Source organism: Podarcis pityusensis (genome assembly GCF_964106645.2).
Source record: "Podarcis pityusensis genome assembly, chromosome: 16".
NCBI classification, from domain to species: domain Eukaryota; kingdom Metazoa; phylum Chordata; class Lepidosauria; order Squamata; family Lacertidae; genus Podarcis; species Podarcis pityusensis.
In genome coordinates, this window is record NC_138041.1 from 26,009,705 (window position 1) to 26,035,580 (window position 25,876).

The 25,876-nt window shown below is 45.7% G+C and overlaps 1 protein-coding gene across 1 annotated transcript; it reads left to right on the forward strand.

The window, feature by feature from the left end:
• Window positions 1–5,083: 5,083 nt before the first annotated feature.
• On the forward strand, window positions 5,084–25,678 carry MLEC (malectin). Its single transcript, XM_080986471.1, has 5 exons — window positions 5,084–5,444; window positions 12,144–12,322; window positions 13,587–13,763; window positions 16,606–16,663; window positions 17,971–25,678. Exons 1-5 carry the CDS (start codon window positions 5,201–5,203, stop codon window positions 18,198–18,200), a joined length of 888 nt encoding a protein of 295 aa, XP_080842597.1. The 5' UTR covers window positions 5,084–5,200; the 3' UTR covers window positions 18,201–25,678.
• Window positions 25,679–25,876: the final 198 nt, after the last annotated feature.

The window sequence follows — 25,876 nt, forward strand, 5'->3', positions numbered from 1 at the left end:
AATGTGGAACTCGCTCCTCATAAAGGTGCATCTGACACCTTTGTTATGCAGCTTCCAGTGGATGTTGAATATGCCTTTAGCACTTGAGGTGCATATTTTCAGGACCCACCTTAGTTTTGTTATTGTGAGTTGTTTTAAACTTTTTTGAAATTGTGTTTCAATGTTCTAACCAATCCTAGGACCTTAGGGTGAAGGGTGGTTAATTAATCATAATCCTCTTGATGTACAATATATTTTATCCTGATCTTTTCCCAGTGGCAGGAACTTAGGGGGGTGGGTCTTATCACTGAGTAGACATGTATAGGATTGCAGTATCATTCCACTGCTATCCACTGTTTAGTAGCTGTAAAAATAGAGGCTCCATCCAGGGCTGTCTTAAGCATATGTGGCACCAGGCTGCAAAGATCTGCCTGGCGCCCCCCCCCCCCCGATTGCCCAGTCCTAGGTGTGCAGGAGGGCGGAGCCGGCCAGCTGCCTTAGTGTCTCACTGGATCGGTCACCCCCGAACTCGCGGCACAGAAGGAATAACCCAAACATCATGAACCTTCTGCTTGTTTCTTTCTCAGAGAAGCTTCCAGAACCCTCTTGAATTAATCAGAATAGGAAAGATCTCTACACATCAGATCAATACTTTCTGCACTAAGTCTGCAAACTGGCATCTTACTTTAATAAGAGTTTGCAGACTCCAAAGTGGCCGTAGAGCTATCAAGAAAAGCAGGAGAGAGATCACCTTGATGTGAATCAGTTGGGGGCTTTTCCAGTACCTCTCCAGGGTTTCGGTTTTCTGGCAATTTAATTTTTTATGAAATTTATGTCAGAAGCTACAGTAGCAAATACTTTTTCCTTTGGCTATTAACTAGTGATGAACAAACCAAAAACACCCAAACTGAAACACAGGGGAAATCTATACCCAGCCTGTCAATTTGTTATACGGCTTTTCTTTTCAGAGATGGTGGAAAGAAATGATTTTGTCGCCTGAGAAAAATACTATCATAAATGGGGGCTTATGTTTTCCTCTGAGCTTGCTTAAATCTGTGTTTGAACTATAATAAGAACTATTGGAATATATTTATTTATATCCTGCATTTTACTGATAAAATAAGAACAGCTAAAACATATTGTGGGGGGGCAACAATCATTGAAAAACAATTAAGTATTAATAAAATTAAAACTGTATAAGATCTATTTAAAACATACAGAAAATCACAACAAAAACAGCAAGACACCAGCCTCCTCATTAAAAGCAGAAGGAAACAAGGAGGACAACAAGGAGGGAGCCTGTTATGTACTGTCTAACATCTAGGGATTTGCCAAGTCTGGAAGCAGCCACAGAGAAGGCTCTCTCCCGCATCCCTACCAAATGTGCATGTGAGAAGAGACTCCCCCCAAAATCTCTGAGTCTCAGCATGTTTTTATGAAGGAATATGGTCATTCAGATAGCTTGGACCAAAGTCATGCAGGGCTTTACAGGTCATAACCAGCATTTTGAATTGTGCCAGAAAACAGACCAGTAGGCAGTGGAGCTGCTGTAACCAGTGCCAGTCAACAATCTGTCTACAGCTCTCTGAGCTAATTTGAAGTTTCTGAGCACTTTTTAAAGGCAGCCCCACATTACAGTAATCCAAATGGGATGGAACTAAGGTCTGTGTCACTGTGGCCAAATCAGGCATCTGGAGAAACAGGCACAGCTGGCGCACTAGCTTTAACTGTGCAAATGCACTCCTGGCCAACACAGCGACCTGGGCATCCAGGCTCCGAACTGAGTCCGGCACACCCAAACTGCAAGCCTGTGTATTCAGGGGGAACACTACCTCATCTAGCACAGGCTGAATCCCTATTCCCCGGTCTGCCTTCCAAACGACCAAGAGCACCTCCGTCTTGTCTGGATTAAGTTTAAATTTGTTTACTCCCATCCAGGCCATTATTGATAGCAAACACTGGTTTGGAACTGAGACAGCTTCCTTGGATTTAGAGCAGGGTATCATCAGCGCACTGGTGACACCGAACCCCGAAACTTCAGACCACCTCTCCCAGTGGTTTCATGTGGATGTTAATTAGCATGGGGGACTGAACACAACCCTGAGGCAAGCTACCAAGATGCAGGCAAGCTACCAAGATGTCAAACAGGAGTCCCCCAGCGCCATTTTCTGGGTTCACCCCTCCAAGAAGGAAAGGAGCCACTGTAAAACAGTGCCTCCAAGTGCCATTCCAGCAAGGTGGCCCAGAAGGACACAATACTCAATGGAATTGAAGGCCACTGAGAGATCCAGCAGAACCAACAGGGACACCCTCTATCCAATTCCCAGCATAAGTCATTCACCAAGGTGACGAAAGCAGTCTCATCTCATAACAAAGCCTGAAATCAGATTGAAGTGAATCTGGATAATCTGTCTCCATGAGAAACCCCTAAAGCTGAGATGCCACCGTGCCTAGCCCCAAAATGGGATGTTGGAAATTGGCTGATAATTATCTAATATGGTGGGATTCAAGGCAAATCACAGGTATGTAATATCATGGAGCTCAGGCTAGTTGTGAAAATGTGCATGTGTAAGGCTATCATTGTGTCCGCCCTCAGATTTCTGTTGTTATTGCTCTGGGGCAAACTGAAATTGGTGTCTCTCCGCCCCACTGAGTCCTACTAAGCAGCATTACCTGCACACTGAAAGATCTAGAGTTGCCTCGGATATGATTCTTGCAATTCCATTCTTGATGTCTTGCTACTTGCTACTTCATGTCACTCCCTTTGAATTGCATCAATGGATCCATGTGGTTAATGGAGATCAGAACAGGCAGGCTCTTCTCAGCTTGGAATTCGGAGTTCCACCTAGCCTACAAGCTGTTACAGTACCTCCTCCTCCTCCAAAAATACTGGCAGTGCTTGTCCCTAGCCTAGGGCATGCACACACAGCTGAGGCAGAATCTTGGCATTTTTGCACTCCCAGCATCTCCTCAATTTACTTCCACCTGCCCTGCAGCTCTGCTTTCCAGTATGCACAGCCCATTTACCAAACTATTGTGACATTCCTGCGTGTTGCCAGTGACCAGCCATTCCTGTTCAGCTGCTCCATTCCCGAAAGTTCTCCTCTGAGTACACTGCTGCATACAAATTGCTTGGAATTGCAAGTGGGGAGAGGGCAGTTGCATTTTATTATGCATTTTAATTATGTATGGACTATATTTATTAATAATGGATTTTATACTTCTAAACTGCATAGAAACCATTTTGGCATGCAAGAGGTACATAATAATTCAGGTGCTGCTTGTGGGCTTCTCTTTGGTGAATCTGGTTGGCCACTATAAGAACAGGGTGCTGGACTAGCCCCCCATCCCCTTCCTGCTTTGGCCTCATTCAGCAGGGCCTTTCTTGTTCTCCTGAAGCTGTTCTGGACCTGCTGTTATAAAAGGTTAGCGGCAAGGCCTTTTCCATGGCAACACCTATGCTGTAAAATACCTCCCTTGGGACATGCAAATAGCCTTCAAACAAGCTACCAGCTCAATTCCTGTCTTTCTGGAGGCCTAATCCCATATCTGCATTATTTGGCTAGGGAATGTGGGTGGTGCTGTGGTCTAAACCACTGAGCCTCTTGGGCTTGCCGATCAGGTGGTCAGTGATTTGAATCCCCACAACGGGGTTAGCTCCCATTGGTCTGTCCCAGCTCTTGCCAGCCTAGCAATTCAAAAGCACACCAGTGCAAGTAGATAAATAGGTACCGTTGCGATGGGAAGTTAAACAGCTTTTCTGTGCGCTCTGGTTTCCGTCACGGTGTCCCATTGCAGCAGAAGCGGTTTAGTCCTGTTGGCCACATGACCAAGAAAGCTGTGGACAAATGCCGGCACCCTCGGCCTGCAAGTGAGATGAGCCCCACATCCCAGTCACCTTTGACTGGACTTAACAGTCCAGGGGTCCTTTACTTATTTGGCTATTTTGAGCACTGATCCCACATGAAGTCTCAACGGGCTTTACTCCTGTCCTAAAAGTGCAATTTTGTGCATGGAAGCCCCACTGAGTTCAATGAAACTTCCTCCTATGAACTTCTAACCACCATTGCTCAGAAGTCCCATTGAATTCAATCGGGTTTATTCCTAGGTATATTGAGTTGGGGCTGCAGCTGGTTTAGTCTGTATACTTTTAAAAATAGTTCTAAGGTATAATCGTTCTAACAATTTTTCTCTCAACTTTCTGAGATCAGTTCCAAGAGTCCTGTCATCTGTTGTTGTTTGGTCGTTTAGTCGTGTCCGACTCTTCGTGACCCCATGGACCAGAGCACGCCAGGCACTCCTGTCTTCCACTGCCTCCCGCAGTTTGGTCAAACTCATGTCAGTCAAGAGTCTTAACACTCAAGAGTCTATAGGACTATAAAAACTGGCTGGTGGAGGAGTGGAGTCGGTTGCCATGACTACAACTAGGCCTCCGAGGGCCCAAGCGCCGGCTTCCGGCTTCCTTCTGGCGCTAAATCCCCATCATTACCTGCGCTCATCGGCCGCGCTGTAGCTTTGTGATTGGTCGATCTCGGGGCTTACCAACACGTTCAGAGGAAGGGGGGGTGAATTCCTAAGGGACCGTTCAAGCCAAATGGGATGCCAGGAAAAAGGCAATGCCGTTTCCCCTCCTCTCCTATCATGGTTTATTTTTATACAAATTTTATACAAACAGTTTAGGCATTCCGAAGTAGAAAGCGAATTGTTTCCACCGCGTTAATATAATGGACCACACTACATGGAACGCGCCACCCACTCTGAGAATGGAAGGCGGGAAGCGCGCGCGCTGTGGCGGTTGAAACGCTTTCTCTCTTTCCCCCCCCCTCGCGTCATTGAGCAAATGGTACACCCCAACCGCCCCGTCCTGCTCCTCCAGAGTTGCCAGTCCGCCAGCCTGTCTCCACTTCCCACGGCTGGTGCGCTCTCAACGCAACTTGCTTCTTCTTCTTTCTCCCTCCCCGCGCGCGCTCTGCCGATATGCAAATAGCGGGGCTCCGGCAGCCAACGGGAAGAAGAGAGCCCGCCACGCCGCACGGCGATTGGCCGGCGTCGCGGGCAGCCGGCAAAGGCTAGCGGGTTAGGGTGCCCCCTTGCGGCTGAAGCCGAAGCGGCGGTGTCGGTGTGAGGCGCGGGCGGCATGAGCAGGAGGCACCGCGGCGGCGGCTGAGGCCGCGGCGGGGCGGGACCGTTGCCGAGCTGAGGAGCCAGGAAGGAGCCAGAGATGGCGGTGGTGGCGGCGGTTCCGGTGGCGGCGGCGGGTTCAAGCGGGCCGCCGCTCCTGGCCGCTTCCGTCCTCCTGCCGGCGCTGATGCTCTTGCTGCTCCCGCCGCAGCCGCCTCACGCCGTGGAAGGCGCCGGCCTGACGGAGAACGTGATCTGGGCGGTCAACGCGGGCGGGGAGGCCCATGTGGACGTCCACGGCATCCACTTCCGGAAGGACCCCCTCGAAGGACGGGTGGGACGAGGTGAGAACGTCCAGACGGGCCTGGTCAGCCTGTGGAACTCACTGCCACAGGAGTTGAGGGGGGAGGGGGGACGCGTAGTTCAATATCTCCACCACCAGGAATAATCACCACCACCAGGAATAATACACCTACACGTGAAGGATTGTCCTTAGCAATCATAGTCTCTGCACCCACATTTTAATTTTTTTTAAAAGGACCTAAGGCAGCCAACTGACTATAGCAGGGAAAGGGATTCTCCCATAGGTTTTGCACTACTGCCCCAAAATGGGGAGTTGTAGCCCAAAACATCTGGACCAACCCACCCCTTTCCTGGAAAAACGTTGCCTTAGGTGGCTTCTGTTAAAAGCAGCAGGGAGAGATGGGGTGGTTTGTTGGGTGTAATAGTAAAATGCAGCTTTCATGCGCAGGGGTAGGATGCCTGATGTGGTAGCGGTGAGAACAACTATGGCGTCCTGCATACCAGCTCTTAGAGCATTTGTTGCAGACACTGGGTGCTAGGTGGTCATCAACTTTTTTTGGACTCTGCACCCACCTTTAATCTGGACACGTGTTTGGGGGCCCATTTCTTAATTTTCTACAGTATATTTCTATGGTGGAAGTGCTGCTGCTGTGACTCACCTTGGATCAGGCTGTGACCAGGTAGGGTCACAACCCACCAGTTGAAGACAGATGAGGGTAGAGGCTCATAAAGTTATGCATGGTGCATATAGTTGTTTTTCTTGTTTGGTGCTAGAATTCAGAGTTGTCAATGGAGGCTATTGGCAGATAGGTTCAGGATTAGAAGGAGCACTTCTTCATATAGCACATAATGTGGACTTTGACAATTTGGTGCCCTCCAGTTCTTTGGGGTTGATGGGCATTGTAGTCCCAATCAGCACATCCATGTATGATGCTGAGGCTGGTGGAAGTTTTAGCTTAAAACGACTAGGTTGAGGAAGGCTGCTATAATGGAACTTGCAGTTGTTAGAAGGCATGGCATAGCCAGCCACTAGGTGGTTTTGTGTAGGCAACTTCATGGATTAAGATAAATCTTATCAATTGCTGCTTGCCATGTTAACTACGTGGAACTATATGCAGAGGCAGCACATCTGTGAATGTGATGCAACTAGAGTGGCTCCTTTGGAGATAGAATGCTGAACTAAGGGGGCTTTGGTCTGGTTCAGCAGGGCAATTCTTTATATTATTACTCCAGCAAGTCTGCTGCTGCTTCCTTTCCTAAGAGTCCTTTCCACTGGAATTATAAAGCCATGCTCTTGTTTAGCTCCAGATTGACTGAGCTGGATTAATGTCATTAGTAGCAGTAAGATGCCATGTGGAATGTTCATGCCTGCTAACATGAATTGGAAGCACTAACTGAGAAAGAAACTACCCTGCTCTTAACAACAAAACTCTGGCTAAAGTGGGTTATGTGACCCTATCGTTATTACTGTATGATGCAATAGTGGTTAATAATAGTTTGAAGCTGGTGTAGCAGCTGAGATGGTAGCCTGGAAAGTCCCCAGTTCAAATATTACCCCAGCAGTGAACTCCCTGGGTTGCTTTAGGCAAGCTATTCTCTGATGCACAGCCAGTCTCTTACCCCACCCACTGAGGTGCAAACTTGGGACAATGGCCTACCTTGCATGTTGTTCTGATGGTTCTGAGAGAATGTAGGCAAAATGCTTAGAACACTCCAAAACACTAGAGTCAATTGCAAAAAAAATCATATTATTTGCCATATAAATTCTAGTTTTTTTTATGCTAGAATAAAGTATTGTCTGCTTTTATTTTTTTACTTGTTGAAAGCATTCTTACCCCCTATCCCCCAATTTTCAGCTTTAAAAAGCCCTCAGAGCATCTTACAAATCAGTTTAAAAAAGAGAGAATCCCTGTCCTCAGGGGTGGGTTTTTTTTTTGTTCTCTGGGCTCCTGCCTTGTCTCCTGGGCAAGTTGTCTTTTTGTCCCACATTCCACTTCTCCTGCACCCATATTTGCATTCACAGAACCCCACCATATTTCCTATGCTATCATCATGTCAACTCTCCTTTCTTTAGAAGTAGAAATTCAAAGCAGCACAATATTATTCCACCTTGCCACTCTCTTGAGCTATAAAATGAAGGGAGTGAACACATGCTTAGGGTAACCCATCTCCTGTGACCTTGAAAGGTTGCTCCCACTGTCCCTCCTGTTTGCTGCAATGGCCTGCTTCCCTTCGTTCTGCTCTTCCTTCACCCAGGACTGAGCCAGCTTCTGTCTCTTTTGCTCCACACAACCACTCCATTTGTGTCCTCTTTTCACCCAGATCCCTTTCTAAATGCACACTGCATTGGCCTCTCTTGCGGCTGGACTTTGTCCCTTCAGGGGCTGTCCCCCTTTCCCTTATAATCCGCATAGCTAGCTTATGAACAGGGAACAGCAAACATGGGGAACTGGGCACTTAATGAGCATGTGGTCTGTTCCCATTTTGGTTGGTGCACGACACAGGGTGGGGTGGGTTTCTGTAGAGATGGGTGGGGTGACTGCTGACTCTTGCTAAAATGAGTTCCACGAAGGTTCCAGGTGCTTTTCTTGGGAACCGTTTGTGGTTACTGTAAGCCGGAAGCTGCTTATTATCAGACTCATAGCTGCTTGTGTTACAAGACGGCCCCAACCATTTTTTTCCTTTTTATTTACATATTCACTGTTAACCTTCTCCTTCCTTCTGTGCTGTGCTGATCCTTTCAGGTGTTGGAGGACAGCATATGTTAAGTCATCGCTCAGCTTCTTAAAGAGAGCCCCTTGTGTTCGCTGTCATTTACCCAGAAGTTCACTATCCTTCCAGGCTAATTTCACCAAGGTGGATGTGTGTGTTGCTTTCTCTCTCGCTTGGCTGCAGTTTTTCTTCTTACATCTAATCCAAACTCTTGGCTTACGCTGGCTGCTGGCGTCTGTGCCTGCTAATTGTCAGGTAGCCAGCCAAATCTAGGCTGAGAGGCAAACTTCTGCAAGGAGATTTCAATTGTACAAAGGACTTTGCCACAAAACTGCAGTGCACAGTTGTACACTTCCGTCTTGTTGGGGTGGGGAGGCATGCTGGGGAAAACGTCTTAACAGACTCCATGATTGTGCAATACAGGTTGTAAACTGCAGTCATGTTTCTAGTCTACCATGCATTCTAGTCTTGCTCAATATCTTGCTTAGCAGAGGGTGGAAATTTCAAGGAAGCACATTTGGATGAAATGTTAGGAGACACTTGCTAATGATTAGAGCTGTTTGACAATGGAATAGGCTGCCTTGGCAGATGGCAGGCTCTCTGTAAGCAGAGGTGGGATGGTTCTCTGAGGTGTTGTAAGATTCCTGTACTGGGTATTGGGGTTGGACTAGATTACCTTTAGAATCACTTTCCAAATTTAAAGTTCTAGGATGTGGTTTTGAAGTATATCCCTTTCTTGTAATCATGTTGCAGAAGCTTCTTGTCTTCTTGTTTCAAATATTCTTAGCACCATTGTACCAAGTAAAAATCCAGATTTCTCACTCAGAGCCACGCCAAGTTAGTACAAATATTGCTTACCTTGAATAGTTAAGTGTCACTGCACTGAAGCGTTGCTAAAGATTTATTTTTTCTGCGAGTATAACCTGCCTCCTCCGTTTCAAATTGCTCTGTTCAGCAAGAAATGAGGACTAAAAACAATTTCTTTTACAAGCAAGAGCAATTCTGATTGCTGCACCTCAAAAGTTATTGTAGGACTGGAATAGGTTCAGAAAAGAGAAAACAAAATGATCAAGGCTGGAACAACCCCTCCTACATGAGGAAGAGGTTACATTGGTTGGAGCATTAACTTTAGAAAGAAAATATAGTGAGGGCATTAAAAAGTTTTGCATGGTATGGCGAAAGTGGACAAGGATAACTTTGCCTCCCACTCTCATAATACTAGAACTCAGAGCCATTCACTGAAGCTGAATGTTGAAAGCTTCAGGACAGAGAAAAGAAAGTACTTCTTCACACGGTGCATAGTTAAACTCTGGGATTTGCTCTCACTAGATGTAGTGATGGCCACCAACCTGGATGGCTTTAAAAGGGTTTTAGACAAAGTCATGGACAACAAAGGCTATCCATGTGTACTGGCCACAATGCCTATGCTCTGCCTCCAGTGCTGCTGGAAGTCACAAGTAGGTAGAATGCTCTTGCACTCATATCCTGATTATGAGCTTTCCAGAGGAGGCATGTGTTTGTCCAATGTGGGAACAGAGTGATGAACTCGGTAGACCTTTGATCTGATCCACCGGGCACTCTTTATGTTCATCGGAGTAAAGTACTCCCTTGCTTAACTTGTAGCGTGGGTCTGTGACAAATGTCGCACACTCTCTCTCTAGGCTTTTGATAGGGACTCTTCTTTTACTCTTTAGATCAGGGTGTGTATGTACTATAAAATTTGCTGCTTGCTTATATTGTAGCTTTGCTGTCCGAAGCAGCATCTGTATATTCTGCAACGTTCATTTCATGCAATAAGCCAAACTATTCCTTTTGCCAGATAATTTCTTGTGGGTATAAGGTTATGGGCAAACACATATTCATAACAAACACACATTGTAACTATAGCAAAAGGTCCTAAACCTCTTGGTAGTGTTTGCAGGAGTACACATAAGTGCAGGACATCCATGTGGGTTCAGACACACCTTGTCACACTGGTTCTGAGCACAGCCTTCCTGGTAGCTAAAATAGCCAAACCAACAACACATCTATTTCCAAAGTGCTATGAGGTGGGTGGGAAGGAAGGAACAGACTGTCAGTGAACTCAGGACCATTGGTGTCACTGTGCTCAGGCAGGTGTTTGAAGTGGCATAGGGCTAGACCGCATGTAAACCTCCTTCAAAGCTCCATCAAAGGTGGGGCTGGCGGCAGTTTCCTCCTGTATTTACAGCTGCAGAGAGGGGTTTGACTCTGTACTCAAATCTGTAGCCCAGCAGAAACACAGAACTCATACATTAACCAGTCTTTATTCTGAAAGAAAAGTCGAGAGAGGAATTGGCCTGTTTTTCTTGTGGGTGATCCACTCATCCCCACCGTTTGCAGTTTGACCATTTCCCCCTCCCCAAACCATGCTACTCATTGCTAACAAAAGCAAGGAGGTAGTGATGGTTTTAATTTTCTCTCATTCATACAGGCTTTCTTTGGAAGAGCTATGTTTGGCTGCTTCTAGAAGTATTTCTCTATGAGTCCACAGCTGTTCTAGCTGCTCGGCTTGTATGCACACTGCAGTTCACAGCAGGCCTTTCTCAAACTGCTGATAGTTGAGGCATCCCCCCCACCCTGGAAAGCATTACTTTTAGAAGGAAACAATACACACTTTCATAACCCTCAGAAGAGCCCAAGCTCTGTGTTACTTGGCTCATGCAGAGGTGCAGTGGGCAGCCTCCCCTGAAGGAGTGGTTTGTGGTGTTTCTGCACTCGGGAGTCTTTGGATTGTTCAGTCACTCCCATATAGCCGAGTGGTCCATCCATCAGAAGAGGCTGATAGAAAGGAAAGCAGATTGGAGCAGCTGATCTGGCAGGTGCCAGCAGTAACTTCTAGGGGTAGTGTGTTGGTAGCCCTTAAATTTGATTATGAAAATTGCAAAGACTTCTGTGGAAGCTTAACAAACTTCATGCTTCTGCTTGGTCGTGGTAACGTAGGCCCAGGGACCTGATCATGAAAACGTGGGTAGTCCAATATCATTTCTTCAAGATACATGGAATTCCCCTAAAGTACAGCTACCTTGGGCCCTGTAACACTGTGCATAAAAGCTTTTACTTCCTGGTGGTTCTCCCCACACCCTGCCCCAAATTCAGTGAGAGAGACTAGTTGCTTCTGGCATGTAGAGCAAGACTCCAGTGCCCTGCAAAACTGTGAAGTGACTCTGTGGTCTTGTGTCAGAGGTCTGCTTGGAACACAAAAGCTGCTCAAAGATCATCTTCTTGAAAGAGGATCATGTAGAGGGGATTATCATTGCTGACTCAGACCCAACTGAAAGCTCAGCAAGTGGTCCCCAAAGAGGACCGGTTCACCTATGTGTTTGTCACTTGTGGATCGCAGCATCAAGTGTCTCTTTCATGTGAGAGTTTGTCAGAACTTCCACCCAAGGAGTTCATTTGTGTTCATCACTATCATTTCAGATAGTGACATCTAGAAATGAGAAATTAAGGCATATATGTGCATGGGTGTCATAGTTCAGGGGTGGGGATTTCTTTCAAATTTCATGGTCCAGGGCCAAATTTCTTTGTGAGCAAACTTGGCGTGGGGGGGGGGTATGCTAGTGGCTGGCAGAACCAGAGGCAAAAGTGGGCAGGCTGTATTCCATCCATGCAAAAGTCAATGGTTTCTGCACACTTACACCTCCATATCCAGGTAAGCAAGAGGCATTGTTAGAGCACAAGGATACATTCCACCCAGGTAAAAACCCTGAAGGTGCAGAGCAGGACATGGAGAGAGCCCTGAGGGCCAGGCAGAGAGACACAGGGCCACATTTAGCCAATGGGCCTGAGGTTCCCCACCCCTGCTGTAGTCTTTCTCACAGAGTGTTCCAGGCACCTGATCTGCCCCCTGATCTAGGACTTTGCCCTTAAAATGCTGAGTTTGGGTGAGGAGCTCTCGGTAGGGACAGGTGTGTAGCCAGAAGTGTGGGAAGGGGGGAGGGATTACGGAACAGAGGTAAACTCCAGCAAGTATTTTGAGAGTGTTGCCATTTATTTTTGGAATCCAGCCTCCGATTATGGCATGAAACTGCCGATCTTGCGATCCAACCCAGAGGATCAGATTCTCTACCAGACGGAACGCTACAATGAGGAAACCTTTGGCTATGAGGTCCCCATCAAGGAGGAAGGAGACTACGTTCTTGTGCTGAAGTTTGCTGAAGTCTATTTTGCACAGTCCCAGCAGAAGGTAAAACAAAAAAGTACTTTGTTCTGGAAGGACTCCCTTGAGTAACACCCATCAGTGGTTGGGTCAAGTGCCAGAGGCCTGCTGCTTTTGCCATATGAGTATGTGGGACTCAAGCATGCACACCTTTCACGACATGGGAGTGCTTGCCTTCACTCTTCCAGCATACAACAGAACTCATGTCCCCCCCCCCCGCCCCGAAATGAAGTATCCTGGAGTCACACACACAGATGCTCTTTCGGCGGGGGCGGACCAGGACCAGGACCTATCAGCACCATTTCTGCTGGTGGAAGTCACTGTTACCAGTTGGTTAACTGACCTTTGTCATGGGAATATAGGAAGTTACTTTCTTATGACCCAGGCCATTTAGTTCATTAGCGTGTACCCTGACTGGCCACAGCTCTCCTGAGCTTCAGACAGGGGTCTCTCCCAGACCACCCTGGAGGCACCATAGATTGAACCAGGAACTTTCTACATTCAAAGCAGATGCTCTACCACTGAGCCAAGACCCTTCCTATACAGTGTCATCCATTGCACTAGAGATCAAAAGACAACCGTGTGTCCTTCCAGCTCTGAAATATGTTTTTGCTGCTGCTCTTTCCAGTCGGTTGTATTGACAGGTTGTGGTTATAGAATTGTAGAGTTGGAAGGGACTACGAGGATCATCTAGTCCAACCCCTGCAATGCAGGAATCTTTTTGGCACTTGAACCCACGACCCCATGACCCTGGGGCAGCCCTCTCACCCAACCCCCCTGGCTGCTAGAGGCCCTACCACTGAGTTCAGGCCCTTTCCCATAAAATAGAGACCTATTTTACAAGCAAAACCAAAAGTTGCTTGTCTTCTTTATTTGACCAGCTAAGGAAATTGCTTTTCTGCCAATAAATGAGTTCCAGGTCTTGGCACAAACACACTCCTCCAGCTGAGATACAAAATCAGCCAGGCAGCATCTCTCTTAGTTCAATGACTGTTGGTAGCATCACATGTAGGCTTTTTTTGTTACACAGGATTTTTCACTGGGCAGTATGGAAAGGCAGCTGCTTCCATCCTCCCTAAGAAGTTTGTGTGAACTTGAAAATTTGCATGCTGCTACACCTTGAAAGATGTCAGTTAGGCTTCTCTCCTGGCCCTGCACAGTAGCAAGGTCAGGATGATTTTCCTGCATCGGCGTTCCTCCAATCCATAGCTTGTTGTCCTCCCATCTTTGCTCCTAATCTGACTTCTACTCTGCAAGAGGCCTCATTCCTTTGCCATATTTCTTTCCAAAGGTTTTTGATGTGCGTTTGAATGGCCATGTGGTGGTGAAGGACTTGGACATTTTCGACCGAGTCGGACACAGCACAGCGCATGATGAGATTATTCCAATTGGCATCAAGAAAGGGAAGCTGAGCGTCCAGGGAGAGGTCTCAACTTTCACAGGGAAACTCAACATTGAGTTTGTCAAGGTAAGAAAAGGCCATTGCTCACAAGTGGCTTCTCTCTCTCTCTCTCTCTCTCTCTCTCTCTCTCACACACACACACACACACACACACACACACACACGGTATGGATTAGGAAGGTTCACTCATTCCCTGGCCCAACTATCCCCAGGAGGAGGCTTAGGCAAGAGCAGGTTTGATTCGCAGTGATGATGGGTTTCGTCACGTTCTTGATCCAGCCTCCCTTTATTCAGGTAAAGGGCTACCATTCATGCCTTTTGAGAAAGGTCAAGTGCTGAACATGGATAAATGTTTGTAGGGAGGTCAGATCTGACGCAGTCTCTGCTGGCAAAGGTCCTGAACATAAGAAGAGCCTGCTCAATCAGGCCAAGGGCCGATGTAGTCCAGTGACCTATTCTCACAATGGCCAACCTATATTAAACCCCCTATGTCTATGCCTATGTTGAACCCCCAAGCAGGATTTGAAGCAAGGGCTGCAATAGGACTGCACCCCCAAGCTGTGTGGGCAATCTTTCCCTTGACATACTTCCCTTCCTATGTCTGAGAGAAAAATATCCCTCTTTTAAAAGATCAGAAATCCTATTGACAATGGAATGATGTTAGTGAGTAAGCAAATTTCCACAACATTTGGACTATCCAAAATAGTCTTCCAGGGCCATATTAACAGAGATTTAAGGAATTTCACCCCTTTCCCAGATGGATTAAAAAGAAAACAAAAACAAAAAAGTAAAATGTCTTAATAAAATGTGTTGACATTAAGTGTCCTTACATAACTTGGTTTACAATTATATCTACATGGAATACAAGCATGACATGGAAGTAAATCTTCATATGTTTGCTTGGAGTATTTATGCTCCAGAGTTCTCAAGGTGGCTTTCAATATGTGTTTTAAAATACAACTAAACAAACAAGAGGTACAGAGATGTGTACAGGTTTTGCTCTCGGATATTCCACTTTCCGCTTTGCTGAATTATTTTGGGCCACAGCAGATATCAGATGAAATGGCTACTCTATTTACTTCCATGTTGTGGAAATGGACTGTCCTGCTCAGTAACTGCCAGTTTGTGTGTCTAGCAGCTTCTGAGCACTGAGCCTTCATGGCTCTTTCTTCAGAGCCTTACATGTACATAGAGAACTGAATAGTTGCCCTGAGGCTGCGGAAGCCAAGAGAAGCAACCCATGACTGCAGCTGTTAGGCAGTACAGGGGCCTAGGACTACTGGAAAGTTCTTTGTGTACACACACACACACACACACACACACACACACCTGGCTCCTAGATAGAGCATCACAAGGGGGAAACAATTCAACCATTCTGGCTCCATTCCACTAGCCAGGGAAGCAGCATTCACCCCTGCCAAAAAGAAAACACTGCCTGTAATATTTGGATTTCAAAAATGAAGAGAAACATGTTCTTGCCTCTGGCACCATCAGGAACCACAGCACCCCTTTCAGTACCCATCAGCAAGGAGAGATCAGCCTGGCTATAAATGCCTGCCTGCATCTCATCACTTTGTTCTGACATTGTCCAGCTGGTCTCCATCCTCTATTTTCTCCCTCCACATCCCTTTCCTTGGATGTCTTGTCTCCCCCACCCCCTGTAAACCCATGTTGACCAAAGCTTCTGTATATTACAGAAGGCACATGGATTGCATGCCCAGAGGTTTTTGGCTCTGCATAGCTGCAAATAGAAACATTTTATGTGTATCTAGTAATCACATGAATTTGCACATGAATTTGTCTGTTAAATCTTTGAATGAGTAAGTTGAAAACTTGATATAGATCAGTGCTTTTTTATTACAGTAGTACCTTGGTTCTCAAACTTAATCCATTCCGGAAGTCTGTTCCAAAACCAAAGCATTCCAAAACCAAGGTGCGCTTTTCCATAGAAAGTAATGCAGACGTTTAAAAACAATCCCTAAAACAGCAATTTAACATGAATTTTACTATCTAACAAGATCATTGATCAATAAAATGAAAACAATAATCAATGTACATGATAAAAAATATTACTTTTTCTTACCAGCACTGATGATAGTCATTGTTTGGATGGGGGGCTTTTATCCATTTCAGCAGTCACAATCAATCAATCAATCAATCAATCATAAAACGAAGAACAAACCACAGTCACAAAAACAAAAAAGCCACAAAAACGCAAAAAAGATTAGCAAAAACTAAAACACCAAATATAAGCTCCAAATACCACCTCAGAACACTGCAATTGGAAATGGAAGGTTTTGATTACGGGGGTTAGGGGGGACACAAATTAGCAGCCCAACCGTGAAAATGGGAGGAAAAAGGCTTTGATTACAATGGGGGGACGCAAATTAGCAGTGCAACCGTGAAAACGGAAGCTCAGGAGCACATTCAGCTTCTGAAGCAAAGTTTGCAAACCAGAACACTGAATTCCAGGTTTGCAGCATTCAAGTTCCAAGTTGGTCGGGAACTGTGCTGTTCAAAAACCGAGGTACCACCGTACTTTAAATCAGTGGTTTATTGGAAGTGTTACTGAATTTGGGAACCCTTGCCTTCCTCAAATTTGAATGTTCCCCTAATATTCAAACTTGGATTCCCCCTCCCTTTTTTGCCATTCAGACCCATAGATTTCAAATACTTTAAACTTAACTTTGTTTTTGTTGTAAATAAAGGTCTAATTTTTAAAGGAACTGATGACTTCAAACTTTTTTTATCTTATTTAGTCATTCATTCATTCATTTCAAGTATTTATATACCACTCAATATTCAGAATTTCTAAAACTGGTATGGTTTATATGAATCAGCATTGTAGACAATTTTGGAGTAGCTGACAGAGAATGAAGCTCATCTCTGCTTCCTTCTTTCTTTACAGGGGTACTATGATAATCCAAAAGTCTGTGCACTATACGTCCTCCGGGGAACAGTGGACGGTAAGTTTATTTCTTATAACCCCTCCAATTTCAACCTCCTCCTGGTCACCAGTTGCCTTTTCTGTTACTGCAGTCAAAAAGTTTGCTCAAGTAAGACCCTATTCCTCCCTTAGACCCCATTCTATGACACCCTCATAGGAACAAAGGAAAGCTTCAACTTGCCCCTGGTAGAGGTTCTCAGGACAGTGGTGCCTCGCAAGACGAAATTAATCCGTTCCGCGAGTCTCTTCGTCTTGCGGTTTTTTCGTCTTGCGAAGCACGGCTATTAGCGGCTTTAAGAAAAAGGAAACAAACTCGCAAGAACTCGCAAGACGTTTCGTCTTGCGAAGCAAGCCCATAGGGAAATTCGTTTTGCGGAACGACTCAAAAAACGGAAAACTCTTTCGTCTTGCGCGTTTTTCGTCGCGAGGCATTCGTCTTGCGAGGTACCACTGTATTCTGAGTATCTGTGTCTGGGGAGCAACAGTGGGAGAGAGCTTTTGCTGTTGGGCTTTCCAAGAGGTATCTGGATGGCTATTGTGGAGAAATTAGTCTGGCATCTGGTAGGCGTTTTGATGTGGTCTAGCATGGCTCTTCTGCATCCTTGTGGATCTTGCAGGACATTCTCTGATTTGGACCAATTTCCATCTGTGCATCTCTGTACAGACACCCACATTAGACAAATGTTGCACCAACAAACACAGATCTCTCTGCTTAGAAAAAATGATGTGTGGCAACATTCTTACTAAATGTGAATTTATTTGGCAGCATTCATGAATATTTGGTATGTTTGGTACAAATATGAACCTTGAATTCTACTGTGGAATATATTTTACACCACTCATTCTTCTTTAATCTTTCTCTAATTATTATGATTATTATTTTATTGTCTTGTGGTTTTATTTTTCCTGTTTCAAAGACTTTTTTTTTTAAGCAAGCAATATACTGAAGACCAAATGTTTTTAAATGGAAAAAATTAAAAGAACGCTAATTAATTTGCAGGATTTACATGCAAAGTCAGTGTCGGGTAGTAATTAATCCCCAATAAGCTCGCTATATGAAGAGTCTCAAAAGTCTCTCTTGCTAATTATGTGTTCTTTTAATGTTTAAAAAAGTATTAAACTTCAAAAAAGAGAAAATATTAAATGATATGGTTCAGTGTTAACCAGTTTGGATGGCAAAACTTCAGTTTTTGCCAAATTTGGAATAATTTTGGGAAACAGAGTGGTTTTCCTGAAGTCGGAGAAGGTTTTTCTAGGACACTCCAGTTGGCTTTGTTCTGCGTACATCACAGACCCTGGCATTTCTCCTTCTCTTCCCTCCCACAGATGTCCCAAAGCTACAGCCCCACCCCGGCCTGGAGAAGAAAGAAGAGGAGGAAGACGAAGAGGAGTATGAAGAAGGCTCCAGCACTAAAAAGCAGACCAATAAGAACCGGGTCCAGTCAGGCCCCCGCACACCAAACCCCTATGCCTCGGACAACAGCAGCCTCATGTTCCCTATATTAGTGGCCTTTGGTGTCTTCATTCCTACCCTCTTCTGCCTGTGCAGGTTGTGAAGGACGAGACTGCAAGGCCAGTGGCAGGCCAGAGGGGAGGAGTTGGACCAAGCGCGGAGGCTGTTTCGGTTTCTCATAATTTAAGGAAAATTTTAAAAGGTTTGTTAAGGAGCAGCAGGTACAATAAAGGGCAAGTTTGCATCATCCTCTTTGAGGAAGGCAGCCTTCACCTACCCACCCTCGCAGCAACTGCCACCTCCTTGAGCCACCCAGCTGCACCATGAGCCGCCACCTTTCTGGTCCAGAGAATCTTGAAAGCAAAGCCTGGGTAGTTCTGGCTCTAAGATGCAGATGAACTATCTTCCCAGCGAACAGCAGGATGGAGGGGCAAGGGCGAGCAGCGGGGAGAACGAACAGGGAGGGGCACGTCTCCAAATGTTGGCATGAAGAAGCAGACTTTGCCATCACACAGCCTTGGCTGGAATAATCCACGTTTGTGCTAGGACTGCTTGCGGGGGTGGGGAAAATAGGCTGGCTTTTTGACTCCTGCTGAAATGTTTGTAACTCAACCCATGGTACTTCTTTTCTTTTCTGAAAGAGAGAGAGGCTCGCCCTTGCTGTTTGGGTAGAAAGGCTTTTGGTGACTGGAGCAGGATGAACAGGTTGGTCTTGTTCAGCTGCCCTGCCTGGGAGAAATGTTTTTTCCATGGTCACTGCAGCATCTGACCGGCCACTCTGGAAAGGCTTAAGCCTCCAGAGGGCAGTTTCTTTTCTCGACACATAACCCTTTGTTTGTCCCTGAATGGTTCCCACTTCCCATTTGCTTGTCCTTGGGGGATTTCCTCTAATGCCCCATCAATTGTTGCTTTAAATGTCCCTCTATTCTAATGCACGTGCGTGCACACACGCGTACACACACACCTGTTTCGACACTCAGGACCCCTTTCCATTCTGCATGTCCCTGATGAGAACTTGGTACGTAAAGATTGGAGTTCTAGCAAAGATTTAGGATCTTTTTGATTTCCTTGGTGGCCTTTTAATCTCCCTTGTTCCAGGAGACCTGCCACCTTTTGAGCTGAAGAAGGCATTTTTTCATTTGTTTTTAGGAGCACCAGCGCAGGGAGACCTCTGTCACAACTTGTCTCCATGCCCCTGGACTTCCTTGAAATGCTTCAGTTGTGTTATGTTTGTGTATTTGTGTTTTTAAATGGACTTGAAAAACCAAGTGCCAGTGTTTTGTTTTTGAATTATCAGGTGTATCTCACTTTCACTGGTTTGCTGGCCACCAGTTTCTGGTTGTTTCTCTCCCCCCCCCCCCCCAATTCTGGGAGATTAACATTAGCAGTCTGAAATAGCCCTTAAAGAAAGGAGTACCATCCCGAGAACTGCAGGTTGTATAGTGGCAAATCCTGTGTAGCCAGAATATTTGCGATGCATTGTGAAAGGATGAGCCAAGTAGGTATCTTCTCCTTTCCTCATTTTGGGGAGGGGGTTTCAGAATATGACCAAGAGAGATGCCCACCTTAACCTTTTGTGGTATAGGAGAGAGCTGTCATATTGACCTGGATTGTGATCAGTTTTCAGTGACACCTACATCGCAGGGCCTGTCTGATTCTCGCTTCCCAGTGAAAACAGGGAGAATTATTTTAAATCTGTACATTGGGTTCTTGTGGCTTTCTGGTTTTCCATTGCTATGACAAGAGAGTGAGAATTGGCAGTCCAGTTCAGGGACAAAACACCATAGAGAAAGGCCTTTCATGGGGAAACTAAACAGAGGGCGCATCTCCAGTTGTTGGCTTAAAGAAGCAGATTTCGCTTTTTGTCTTGTCTTTCTGCACAGTGAAGATTCTTGCATAACTGTGAACTGGGCATTAGTTGGCACTTGGCAACTGGCAAGGCTGGAGCCCCCCTTGCACCCATTTTTTGCAGGCAATCTTTCTCCTCATGTCACCAGCCAAAGTGGTCTTGCCTAGACCGACCATTGTGGCTGATCCAGACTGTCGCCTCTTCATTGTGCTCCTTCCCTGTACCCTTATTTCCCTCTGCTCCAAACACACACACAATAAACTTCCTGCCATTTCCTTACACAGTCACTTGAGGATGTCTTAGTATGTGGCTGGCAGCTTTTTTGTGTCCTCTGTCCTGCAGTCCTTGGCAAGACTGGCCTAGTTTTGGGAGCCTTGAGCCCTGAGCAGCCTCCTTCACCCCTTCTTCAGAGTGCAGAAGTTTGCAGTTTGTTACTATAAGTCGTCCTGTGTTAACAGTTGGGGCATATGCGCCCCTTGAGGTCCTCTGCTGATTTCCTCCCAGGTACAGTCTCGATGGGGAAATTGTATCTGAAAGGGGCCTTTGTTTCACATTGCCAATAAATGCATTAAACTCAACCAGATACTTCTTTTCCTCCACCCAATCATTAGCTGCTTGGCTTAAAGGAGAGCCTGTCCAGATTCAGCCTCCTGCTGCGTCTTTGGCCCCAGTGAATGCTGCTTCTCTTTCACCACCACCCGTCTGCCCAGTTTTTGTTCTCCGTGGTTGTTGAGCCTCATCTAAACACATAACTGCAGATACTGGCAGGGATGTGGAATAATCCCTGGGCTTGGAAGCCGGGTGTCCCATTGCACTGCCATCCTGCTGTTTACTCCTTCCATCTGCCCCTTCTCCCAGCACTAGAGCTTGCTTTATGGAGCAGGGAAGCAGGGAAAAGATTGTCTTTTCAATCCCAGCTCTTTTCCAAAGGGTTTGATTTGAACTCAGCCACAGTTAGGTCTGGCTGGCTTAATCTCTTCACAGCAGGAAGGTGGGATGTGAGCTCAGGTACATGGCCTTGAGTGTGGGTGGCTGCTTTTGTCTTCATACCATTCGTGCGTTATGATCCTGCATATTTAACTTCCTTTTTGACAGCTGCTTATTTCTGGGCCCATTTGGGACTGACAGATAAACAGAACTGCTAGCATGTCGTGAAGGCAGCCTGATTCCTTTAGAATTGCAGGATTCCATCCCAGGCAGGGCATCTTATGTCCTCTGAGGGTCGAAGCAGGGTTAAGTGCAAGTTTAACCTCTCCCAGAACAAGGCCAGAGTTTAAGAAAAACTGCAGCTAGTACAGGGTTCAAGCAAAATGGTGCCTCAGGAGAAGAGGACCATGCAGCAAGTCCTCTGCCTGCCAGGTAACTCATTGATAGTGTTGGCCTTCCCCAACTTACTGCCCTCCCTCCAGATGTTTTGGAGCCCCACTCCCATCAGACCCAGCATCCTACGACCGTAATGGCTGAGGCTGATGGAAGTGGGAGTCCAGAACATCTGGAGGGCAACAGTTTAGGGCCAAGTTCCCACTACCCAGTAGGAACTTACAAACCCACTTTCATCCCCTTTTCTCTCCAGCCCTGGACCTTCTTGCCTTGAGGACACTGATGGGTACTAACTGCCTCCCTGAATGTGTCTGTGTTCCCATCTGTTTCATTAAGAGGGAAAGATGCCATTTGATGTAAGGCAGGACTTGAAATGTATGCAGTGTGGTTGAGCAGGATTTGGTGGTGAGGTCAGAAATCGGTCCTTGCTACAAGAGAACTTGCACGCAGCGAGGAAATGATGTGATTTTGTTTCTCTCCGCTATATTCTTGAAGGTTCTCAAAGGCGATAGAGTACTGGCTGATTCAAAAGCTCTCCCACTAGAAAAAGATTCAGTGAGAGGGCTAAGATTGTCTTGAGAGTCCCATGCTTGGGATATGAAAAATGATCTGGTCACTTTGCCTACAAAGACACCCTCGGCTCCAGTTGCTGTGCAATGAAAAGTTTGGGTTTGCCAAATGCTGCCCTTGCTTCGGGAGATCTGAGAAAGAGCTCCTCTGATAAGCTTGCTCTTTTTGAATTAAGTTGCAACAAGACAACTTGGGCGCTTTCTTCCTTTCCTAATGTTTGGCATCTAAGAGGTAGCAGTGAGTTGCGCTATTTTATTTTATTTTTATTTTGGAGGACGTTGCAGGTGGAAACCGAAGGAATGCCAAAGTTGAATCTTATGTCTCTCCATCTTTTTTGTGCCTTCTTTATTTTTCAGATAGTGAAATGACAACAGGTTCTGCTTGTAATGAAGCTTCTGTTCTAAGGAACTTCTGTTTCCTCTTTTTCAAACAGACAAATGTGTGTGGGATGGGTGGGAAAGCAGTCTCCTGTGAACCAGACATTCCTCATTTACAAATGCAAAAACCCTGGGGAAGTTCAGCCTCTGTGCATCTTACTCCATGCATTGTCAGGAAATGCTGGTGAGCTAGGGAGAGCTTCCATTCTTACTGTTCAAGTTTAGTTGTGCTTCAGAAAAGGCAAACTGGCAGATGCCATAAAGCACATCTAAACCTGAACTGTAGAATGGAAGCTTAATTCCTCAGCAGTTCCAAATGTCTTCTCAGTAGAACCCTCTGGACCAGCCTTCGCCAACCTGGTGCACTTCAGACAAGTTGAAATGCATCTTGCATCAGTCCCCAATGGGAACTTGTGCTCCAAAACATCTGATGGGCACCAGTTAGCAAAAGTTCCCATAATATAATCCCTAACTATTTGGCAATCTGGTTGGGATTGATGGGAGTTACAGTTCAGAACACCTAGAAGGCATCACTTTGGGAAAGGCTGATCTGAACAGTCATTGATCGAGACTATCCTGATCTACAGCTGGGACTTGGCATCAGTTCAGAGCATGCATATTTATATTCAGTGCCTGTCAATGGTTGGGCTTTCAGAATTGTTCTACCCCTATGTTGGATTCTTGTATTGCAGGTACTGGGTTAGAGCAAAATGGTAGAAGAGAAGCATGGGGCCAGCCTTCTGCCTCCCAGGTGATTTGATGTTAATGCCCAGTTCTACAAGGCACTGGGATTTGCTAGCACTCCATGCTGTGACAGTAGGCAAGACTTCCTCCCCAGCACCTTGCATTGTCTTAGCACTAATACATGCCCCCTGGCAGGTAGAGCGGGTTGGCGCAAATGCCCTTTCCTGTGCTGGGACACAGCTATGAGAGTTTGCTGTTTTGTGAGGCAGTTTCAGACTCCTCCTTATAGGCACCATCTCTTACAGCATGTTGGGAGCATGTTGTTCCCATATCATCCTGAGATCACGGTGCAGTCATATGATTGGATTGAAACAGAATCCTCTTTAAGTGCACCATGAATCAAAGCATCCAGAAAACGAGATGAAGCTGTTGGATCAGGCAGCCTGGCTTTATATACGCTGAAGAGAAAACGAGGGTCAGGACTTGGGAAAGAAACCAGTCGCAAAAGTGTTAGGGCAGATCCACACCTGTACATTTGAAGCACATGACTTCCTCTAAAGGGTCCTGAGAACTAGTTTCCCCCCCTCACAGAGCTACAAGTCCCAGCGCCTTTAAAGTCATGTGCTTTAAATATGCATTGGAGGTCCTTTAAATGTATGATCTGTTCTTGGTCTCCAAGACATCCACAAGAGTAAAATCAACTGTGAGCCTCTGAGCCTAAGCTTTTCCAAGGATAGCGTTGGATGCAGATTAAAACATTGCTTCTTTCTTCAGTAATGACTGTTCAACATAAGCTTGCAGGGTCAAAATACTGTCTGAACTTGCAAATGTTCTCTCCCCCCCACCCAATCGGGAACAAGAGGAAGTTTTAGTCAATAGACTATTGTCTTGGGGTCTGGCACTTCCTGATCTTAGCTTAAGGAAGAAGGAGAGTATGTTTAAAGGCCACTGGAACTCATGACCATTGCAGCAGCAGCACCAAAACATTTTCATCATGATCGCAACTGCTGGCATTAGCATAGAGCAGTCTTCACCAACCTGGTGCCCTTCAGATATTTGGGGCTATATTCCCCATGAGCACAGCTGTGCTAGCTTGAAGCCGATGGGAGTTTTAGTCTGAAAATCTGGAGGGCACCAGGTTGGGTAAGCTGTTGTAGAAAGGATCTCTGCCAGAGCTGGGGAGATACTTATAGTTAAACATTAGAGAAATGGTTTTGAAGAGGTAAGATTATTTTATGGGGTGTTGCGTATGCCTTGTCCGTTCGGAAAGGGCCAGTGTTGATCAAATGCTCCCCCCCTTTATTACTGTCCCTTCTTCCCCCCTGCCTTGGGCAGATGCTTTGTTCTAACAAACTGAAGTGCTTTCCACCCTCCCATGGATGCTTTTATGTTCTGGTACCTTGACTATCTCGCAAAAGATCTCTCTCTTGAGGAGGAAATCGTGGGTGTGTCAGTGTTGTCTGCAATTAAGGAAGGGTTTTACAGAAACGGTCTGCCTGCAGCCTGTTCCCTTAGAGGCTGACTGCTTTGTACGGGTCTAGAAACACAGAAAATCTCAGACCCGGAATTCTTAAGGCATCCTTAACCGCAGCCTCTTTCCAGAACTCGTGGGGCAAGTTGCCCCAGTCCTTGAGGTTCATCACCCGCTCCCCCACAAAGCTTCCTGACTGCCCAGGGAAACCTGGTGTCTGAAGGACTGAGTGATGGGAAGGGAGAAAAGCAGGAAAGAAGACTAATAGTCTGTAGGGCCAGCTGGGGAGGCTTTAAAAGGCTATGCATGCCTTCTTTCACTGGAAAAAACTTGTGTCTGAAAAAACGAATAACTTGTGTCATGAGTGCAGTGAAGATCCAGGAGCAGGTTAGTGGCCTCTGACGGACTATTTTTGTCCTTCTTTATTAAACACATCCTGGAATGCTCCTGTGCCTTTCACATTTACATGGGGTGATCTTTGGGGTGCCTTTAGGGAGTGCCTTCTGTTACTCCAGAGGAAAGGCCATTTTCCTCCCTTCCCCCTTTACTTCCTAAGCAGGTAGGGTCAAAGTTAGACGCCTGTCCTGTCCATCAGTTGTTCAGCAAGATTATACTCTTTATCACTGTTAAAGCAGGTGGGAACCTTGAACTCCTGCAGTTTTCAGATGATTGAGGCCCATCTTGCTTTACCATGCTGGGATCCTATTAATCTCTCCCACAACACACATGAAGCTTGGATCTGTGCCTCTGCTTACTTATGAGGCATTGATGTGCTTTCAGGCAGCTGATCCCCTGGGCTCTTAGGACAAGCCAGATGTAAGCTTGAAGGTTACAAGCCTAAGATTTATGGAATCAGTTTCTGTACTGGTAGTTCTGTAACTTCAAAGTTAATTCCTGATTTTGAAGGAGGGTTGTCTTTAACCATCTCTTGCTTTCTATGTCTAATCATCTGCAGCTTTTCTTATTGGTGTATGTTTTGTTTTTGAATAACTTTGGGCAAAGGGTAAAAAGCACAGGGGTGTGTGTGTGTGTGATTGTACTGGCTTTGCAAAAGGACTACCCCCCAAAAAAATTCCTGGGGAAGTGGAACAGGTATGAGTGAATTATTCTTGCTTTATTTCTCTTTTCCCCATTTTCACCCCTGATACATTTAGCTGGTTGGGTTTTTTTTTAACAAATAAAATTTTCTTGGGTTTACTTTTCTTTCTCCCAGGATGTCTGGTTTGAGGGGAAATGTTCAGAAATCTACTGGCTGGCAGTTTTAACCAGCAGTGTGTTTAAAAATAAATAAAAACAAAATTATATTGTCACTCAAAGGAACTGGTGTTTTTCTTACGAACAAATAAATAAATGAGGGACATATTTATGTCAGAGAAAATGTTCATAGCTCTCAGCTGTATGGAGCCAGAGGCTTAAACCGCACTGCAGCAGCTATTGCAGGCTGGCAAAGAGACTTAATTTTTAAAACCGCATCACCACAACTCAGAATTATTACAGCATCCGAGCAA

Excerpts from the sequence above, each read along its gene's own strand:
- MLEC (XM_080986471.1), top strand. The coding sequence starts at position 5,201 with ATGGCGGTGGTGGCGGCGGTTCCGGTGGCGGCGGCGGGTTCAAGCGGG. Across the intron at positions 5,445-12,143 it reads CGAAGGACGGGTGGGACGAG|CCTCCGATTATGGCATGAAA; the intron begins GTGAGAACGTCC and ends TTTGGAATCCAG. Across the intron at positions 13,764-16,605 it reads TCAACATTGAGTTTGTCAAG|GGGTACTATGATAATCCAAA; the intron begins GTAAGAAAAGGC and ends CTTTCTTTACAG.